The sequence below is a fragment of the Oculina patagonica genome, chromosome 7 (assembly GCF_052425735.1).
Source record: "Oculina patagonica isolate OP01 chromosome 7, crgOcupat, whole genome shotgun sequence".
NCBI classification, from domain to species: Eukaryota; Metazoa; Cnidaria; class Anthozoa; order Scleractinia; family Oculinidae; genus Oculina; species Oculina patagonica.
Genome location: NC_135764.1, coordinates 3,176,372 through 3,183,864, shown reverse-complemented (window position 1 = coordinate 3,183,864; position 7,493 = coordinate 3,176,372). Strand labels below are relative to the sequence as shown.

The 7,493-nt window shown below is 38.5% G+C and overlaps 2 protein-coding genes across 2 annotated transcripts; both read right to left on the bottom strand.

Annotated features, from left to right (window-relative positions):
* Window positions 1-1,068: 1,068 nt before the first annotated feature.
* On the bottom strand, window positions 1,069-2,617 carry LOC144660045 (uncharacterized). Its single transcript, XM_078520598.1, has 3 exons — window positions 2,314-2,617; window positions 1,725-2,037; window positions 1,069-1,512 (listed from the first exon to the last, which is right to left on the bottom strand). The coding sequence occupies exons 1-3, from the start codon at window positions 2,600-2,602 to the stop codon at window positions 1,254-1,256; spliced, it is 861 nt and encodes a 286-aa protein (XP_078376724.1). The 5' UTR covers window positions 2,603-2,617; the 3' UTR covers window positions 1,069-1,253.
* A 1,191-nt stretch (window positions 2,618-3,808) lies between these two features.
* Window positions 3,809-5,271, bottom strand: LOC144660221 (uncharacterized). Its single transcript, XM_078520823.1, has 3 exons — window positions 5,107-5,271; window positions 4,521-4,809; window positions 3,809-4,187 (listed from the first exon to the last, which is right to left on the bottom strand). The coding sequence occupies exons 1-3, from the start codon at window positions 5,174-5,176 to the stop codon at window positions 3,926-3,928; spliced, it is 621 nt and encodes a 206-aa protein (XP_078376949.1). The 5' UTR covers window positions 5,177-5,271; the 3' UTR covers window positions 3,809-3,925.
* Window positions 5,272-7,493: the final 2,222 nt, after the last annotated feature.

The window sequence follows — 7,493 nt, the reverse complement described above, 5'->3', positions numbered from 1 at the left end:
TTTGTTGACTGTAAGCGGGTAATTTTTAGCGTTCTAACTGCGTAAACTGTACAATTTTTTCGGGCAACTGTTTACAAACATTGCACTTGATTTTATTTGCCAGATTAACGGGAAGACAAATGTTGTACTGAATCGATTGAAAACGTCGGCAGAAGTGTCTTTGGGATCTGAGTTAAGTTAAAACTTGGCATTTTTTTAAAAAAAATCCTTGTTTTAAATGGCTTGTCCTGCCCTGTTTTTTGGTAGTAACTCGTCTTTTTTTAAAATCGCATCACTAAGGTGGGTTACGAGACAGAGGAGGTTTTATATTGAGCTAAGTAGCCCAGTTTTGCTTGGCACAGTCTTGGCTGCTGTGAAAAATTGCTCTGTCGTTAGGGGACTTAAGACCAACATGGCTTCGCACAGATCAGATTCATTCGAAATTTGTTCCTTATTACATAAGAGCTGGTGGTCGCCGGATGAAGCCAGAATTCACTTAGGAAAGCAGTCTTCAGACTTTGGATTATTTCGAATGGAAATTAAAGAGGTAGCGCTAGCGACTTGGTGCTTTAGTGAATTGACTGCACTACAGATTTCACACTCCGAAACGAAAATAGCCGAATGAATCGACAATGAACCCCAGAGCTTTTTATTTTTCATTTTACATTTCTCTAGCTGTCTCCTTTCACTTGACGTTCTAACGTCGTTTTCGACTTTTTTCTGTATGTAGTCTCTCTCTTTTAATCGTTACTGAAAGTAGTAGTACAGTAGCAGAAAATTACTCACGGGTCATTCACCGAGCAGCGCTATTATTTTAAAGCTCTTAGAATCCAAATTCCTGATCACATTAGCGTTTATATAAATTTGGCCTTTATTGCAGACAAAACTGGGTAAAGTATATTGAAAGTCTAGTTATGGCCTTCTGTAATGGTGGAGCCAGAAATGATGGGCTGAAAAAAAATTCTGAAAAATTTCTGTACAGTGTGAGGTGAAGAAATAATAAATTTAAAAAAATTACCGCAGTTGCGTTAAGGCCACAATATGAATTTCATTTTATCAGTTAATCCACAAGAACATCACACATTTTTCAATTCCTCAACTGTTTTATTAGAAATAATAAACTAAACAGCCCTTTGCGACAATTCAAATGAATTCCCCGATGCTTAACTTGAGTCTTGTACTCATTTATTGAAGCGCGAAAAAAATCCGATTTTTTCTACAGTTTATACTTGTGTTTCTGGTTGAGGACTTTGGGAGTTGAGGCCTTCAAAGCTTCACAACTTCTTGAAGATCTGGAAGCCAGTCCAAGTGTTTTCTCTTGCGCACGATGACTTGCTATTGCTGCTACAGCTACGGGGATAAAAGTAGCTGCTGCGCCAAGTCAGCCAGGCGCTGTTGGAGGCGTACGGGTATTTGAAGCCCACGAAATCACCGTATTGAACAGGGGTACCATCAGGAGCGTAATAGGAGTACATCTGGAAAGTGGCGTATGAATAGTACAGCCAGTAGCTTCCCGTCATCGAGCTGGTGAGTCTACAAAAGGAAAATGACCCAAGATATAATTTCTTATTTCAATTTATTAATAGAGCAGCCATTCACATTCTGATAGAGAGAAGAAGCGTTATCACGATTACAGCCAGAGCATATTGTACCAGAAACTGTATTTTTACTGAAACGATTAATCCTTAATCATTATGTAACTAACCATTCGGGATCAAAAGTCATCAAGTGAAGTTTGTACTTACGATGTAATCTCACACTTGGTAGAGGAAGACGAGGTACAACGCAGCCGATAACTGCTACCATAGCCAGTGCCGTACAGAGACACGAAATCGCCACTGTCTATGGGCTCTCCGCGCATCTTTCCAAAGGCAGTGATAATAAACTTCATGTGGCTTGTCCAAGAAGACCATCCCGAGGAGGTGATAATAGTGCTTTTGGTGTTATACCAAGCGCACGTTCTTGCACAGTACAACCAGTACTTACTGTAGCTGCCAGAAGGGATGGAAGATCGCAAAGCAATGGTGTCGCCACTGCGGATGATGGGATATCGGTGACCTTGAAGAAGAAAAAGAGAAAAAAAACAGTTATTGTAAAAGTCTTCCTAGCTTTTAAAAACTGAATGGACGATGTAAATGCGTCAGCGTTTTATGTCAGGTCTCTAACAAACCCGACAAAATTAATTTTCAAATTTTACTAGATTTCATATCGGGCCTTACGCAATCGCAACATATAAACAATACTCATACATTGAACACTCTTTTTTACTCAACTATAGCAGATTTGTCTCTAAAAATTGAATTTATCGAAGTTATTGTAATTTATTTTTTTTACCGCGAGATAGCGCGGCCCAAATTTCTTCTATAGGTGCGCTGATGCTCAGCTCGGTGCTCGAAGAGCTTACAGCTGAATCCACGCCAACCGCTAGGAATGACGCCAAGAAACACACCCAAACGGCCACCACTATATACTTCATTATCAAGGCTCTTGCTAAGGGGTTCTTTTCTCGTGATGAAGCTCCGCGAATGTTGAATGTCGAATCCCGACTGACTTCATTCACTTCAGATGACGTTTGATTTACACTGAACTGTCTGAACTTGACTGACCTTCTAAGGTGAAACATGTTCAAAGAGTTTGCAAACGTGTTTTTCTCGGTGTAAACAAAACATTTACAAAGTTTGAATTCAAAACGACTGTATCCCGGTGCTTCCGCGCTATCAATTCGAATAAAATGCAGAAGAAATATAAAATCTATAAACAAAACTGCATACCGTTAATCATAGAGCGCAATTCCGATACGACTAAAGAGACTAAACAAGCCTTCTACGGCCATTTACCTTTGAACGTGCGTATTTAATATTCTCAGTTCACTTAGACATCAGGTGCATCAATCAGCCACTCACTCAGTCAGTCAATCAGTCAATCGATCAATCAATCACGTTTTTCAAGTTCCTCTTCTTATTGCAAAATTTAAGGTAGAAAGACCCCCCTGATACAGTGACTTAATTTACTTTGTCTTCAATAGTCATGCAAGATTTGCTTCGTTTTGTTGTGTCAATAAAACTATCTTTCTCTTTCTTTTTTATTTTGTTTCTATCGCTTAGACAAATGTTCAATTATATTTATTGAAGGGAAAAAGGAAAACTGAAACAGCGAGGGAGTTTAATTTCTCATTAAAATTATATGAACAAACTATAAGGAACTGATGAAGCCAAAAATTTTGATTAGGCTAAATTGAACAACACAACGCCTTGTGTTCTTCAATAGCGCATAGTCTGAGAAATAAATGACGTTCCTTTATTTCCTCGCATTTTTGACTGCTGCGAGGTCATTTTCTTGGAAGAATTTAGCCAGGCTTAGATAAAGATTTCATAATTCAGATTATGACTTTGCACTTAAACCTTAATCAGACTTTCTTTCGGAAATGACATTTGGCAATGAAATTTGGGGTATTTCGCGCAGTAAGGGAGTTCTTTAAATCATTTGAACTTTAACAGTAAACTTCACTTTTTACCCTTTATGTAAGTGCTACTTCCACGGAACCCGAAAGAAAATAATCACTCTGTAATTACAGTAAAGGTATTATATAACTGTTTTGATGAAAGAGACGACTTGGAGTAGCGACAATTATTTAGACCTATTCGAGGGAGGAACAAAAAGCGAAAGGAGACTAAAAGTGAGCGCAATCTTCTGTAGAGGTCATTTTACCATTATCAGCATTTCACCCTACGCAAGTATCATCACACATTCTTTTTTCCTCAACGATTTTTATTTAAAATATAAAGAAAACAACATCGTTTGCGACAATTCAAATGAATTTCACAGAACCTTAATACAACTTGAGCTTTTACTCATTTAACTCCAGCGCGAAAAGAAATCTACATCATTCTACAGTTCATGCTTTAATCTCTGGTTGAGGATTTTGGAACTTCAGTTCTTCAAAACTTCACATCTTCTTGAAGATTACAAAGCCAGTGGGTTTGTTTTTAGCTGCGCACGTTTTTTTGCTCTCGCTGCTGCAGTCAAGGGGAAAGAACTGGTGGCCAAAGTAAGTAAGCCAGGCGCTGTTGGAGCTGTACGGGTACTTGAAGCCCACCACATCACCGTTTTCCACCTGACCAGTACCATCAACAGCATCGCCGGAAAAGATTTGGAAAGTGGCGTAGGAATATTCTAGCCAGTCGTCTCCCATCATTGAGCTGGTAGTTCTACAAAAACAACAACAGATCTTACTGACAAATACAACTACCGGTAATCCTAAAACCTTTAATATACGGGCAACAAATCAAGAAAATCTTCTACATTTCGATAAGAAGTGTCACATCAGAGCAAGAAGCTATCTTCCGGCGCTATTTTCTGTTAAAGCCGCCTTATGTTTCATTCACTAAAAATCATTACAGAAACATTAAAAATATTAAAATTATTCGTGAGGTAAAAAAAGACCTAAAAATTATTTTATTGCTTATTTTGTTGGCTATGGTCGTTGCCAGAAATCATTTTAGATTATAACTTATTACCGAGTGAATTACTGGATGTCTTACTTTTTTACGCAACACGGGGCGCTAGTCGAGTTACTGCAGGACAGCCGATAACGAGGACCGTAGTTTACGGAGCTAAGTGACACTGTATCACCGCTGTTGATTGCACGTCCTTCCTTCTTCCCCTTGATGATAAAAAGCATTTGCTTTGAGCAAGAGGACCAGATGACAGTGCCTTGGCAGTTTGTCCAGCCGCATGACGCTTTCGTGCACTCGAGCCATCTCGTCGTTTTTGAAGTCTGGGCCGATCGCAGAACAACTGTGTCACCGCTGATAATGGGAGAACGGTGGCCTTCAGGAAAAAAAAACACACAGAAGAATGAACAAGTTACCTCTGAAAAGATTGACTTGAAAATATATTCGATTTCGCAAAAAAAGTACTCGATTTCCGCAAGTCGTGAAAACGTTTATCGGTCTGTACGTCTGCACGAAATGACACTACAAAAAAAATGGAGTATTTTTACCACAAATCATAAGTTATGGCGGGTAAGACTGTTTTCCATTCGACTGCAAAAATGGAAAAGCGAGGTGGTCGTTGTTAAAAGTTGTTGAGGTCAGATAAACCGGCTTTGTAATCTCTCTTACTTACCAGCGGACTCAGAGTCCACGCCAACCGCTGAACAGAATATTACAAACACCACAACGATTGTGAACTTCATTTTCAAGGCTCTCGGTCAAGAGTTCTTTCTTTTCTTAACGTCGAATGTCGAATATCGAGTATACTCATTACAGATGATACGATGCTTTCTACTTTGTTTACAAAATTGTTTTTCGACATTAAAGCGAAACATGTTCGAAAAGTCTCGCTAACGTGTTGAAAAGTCAAATTAAGTTGTGACATTTTAGTCAGCTTGAAGACAAGCACCTAGGGAAACATATTCAAATTTTTAAGAAAAAGAACAATGGCGCTTTTTAGTTTTAAAAACATTGGAACGTCTGTCATCAGCAGTTAGAATATCTTTACATGCATATATACATAAAACTTTTATTTAAACTCGGTAAAATCTTCATCAGTATAAGCGAAACCGATGATCGAAATAGTCAGTTTATTTCCCTTTTAAATTGCTCTATTAATTTGGTGTTTCTTAGACCTAATATAAGTTAAGGAATTCCATAATTGAGCAAAAGCTACAGCGGTGCATGGTTTGAGCAATGTTAGTTTAGAGCAGACGAATTTCGTAAATTGTTGACTTTGAATATGTTTGCAAATTTACATCTTTGTGACAATAAGCGTTACTATTAAAGAAAAGCACACGTAGCTAAAACAAATTACACCGATTGACAACAAATTAATGTACATGATGTACATAGATTCCTTAATTTTGGCTTAAAACTTAGTGGCAGCGGCGTCCATTATGGTAAAAGACTCCCGAGAACATGAATTCTGACATTCTTCTGAAGCATAGTGTTTGTACATTCGCATGAGAGCTTTTATTCGAATACAAATGCTCACGTACTCGCTCGAAAAAATGACGAGCGGTTTCACCAATGTTGCTAGCACTACAGTTAGCAAACAAAAATTTATGTACAACCCGCAAACGGAGCTCTCCTGCGAATCAATACTAATTTTGAAGGAAGAGTATACAAGCTTGACATTTAAATTATCACAATGGCGTTTACGGAGCTGCCTGTAACACTCCAAATTCACTCGATGTGTACACTCCAAAAGCACATGGTTTATTCTGACGCAGCTTCGTGTATTAAAGACACACTAGTTATATCATCTAACAACTACTTCGTGTAAGTCACACGGGATATAACACTGCCTCATTACAATAGCGTTTACAAAGCTTCACCGTTAGAGAAAGGGCCTATGTAACGCAATTTGTAAAAATGTGCAGCAGTTTCTTTTGGCCTTCAACTTAAGGACGTTCGCGCCAAAATTTTCTACTCGATAGATTTCTTTAATTTTTTTACTGCGGTCAGATAATGAGTTACTTGTGTCAGAAATGCAAAAAAAAAGTTGGGGTCACCGACTTCGTTTTAGAGAAAAAGCGTGTGGAAAACTACCCTGATTTTGAAAAATTGGGGCACGTAATTCAGCATGATTTACAGGGTTTATAGTTAAAAAATATCTAAGATGAGTAAACGGAGGCTAACGATCTTAGTCACATTTTGTAGAAGTGCGTCTGTTGTGTAAATAATTCCTAGTTTTGCAATCTTTTTTGTAAAACTTAACCCTGGAAAAAACGCATTTGAAACTGTCGTACGGCAAAAAGGAAAGCTCAAAAAGTGGAATTCAAACCGTCAGTGTGACAAAAAATCAAACTTCCACTCGATAGATTTTTTTCATTTTCTCGCAAAACGGAGATATTAGTTAACAAAAGTGATCCGTTAAGAAAAAAGTAGGGGTCACCGACCATTTAAGAGAGCAAATTGCAAGCGAAGCTAGCGGAAAGGCAACTCGCCTTATATGTTCTTAGAAGTTTTACTCAGCGCGTGCGCTCAAGGTATGACGTGGCATGGCGTTGCGACATGAATTACGTGCGCAGTAGGGATGCGCATAAACAATTAGCGCGAACGTCCTTAAGTTTGCCTGTGCGTCTATTAAAGTCTGAGCGCTGGGACTTGTTCCTGTACTGATTAACCAACCCCTTTCTCTATTATTGCTTATAGAAATGAAGACCGTGAATATTTGCGTACAAAGAAAAATGTTATGAAACCCAATTAAGAGGTATTAATCTTGTATACGCCATCCACTAAGTTTTAATAAGTCCTTCCATCCGAAATTCTGATGGCGACGCAACATAGTACATTTTACAAGCCATTCTAGATAGTATGTTAAAATTTATCGTGAATACTGCCGACAAACTGTAAACTGCGAATGCAAAACCGTAAAAAGGAAGAAACAAACAATCGAAATACGTTTAAGTGTGCAAGACGAAGAAAGCAAGCGCTTCCTATTTACTTGCTGGGTTTACTACTTCGTCCCCAGGCGCCGATCGGCCGGTCGTTAAAGGCGGGAAAACAGGGAGC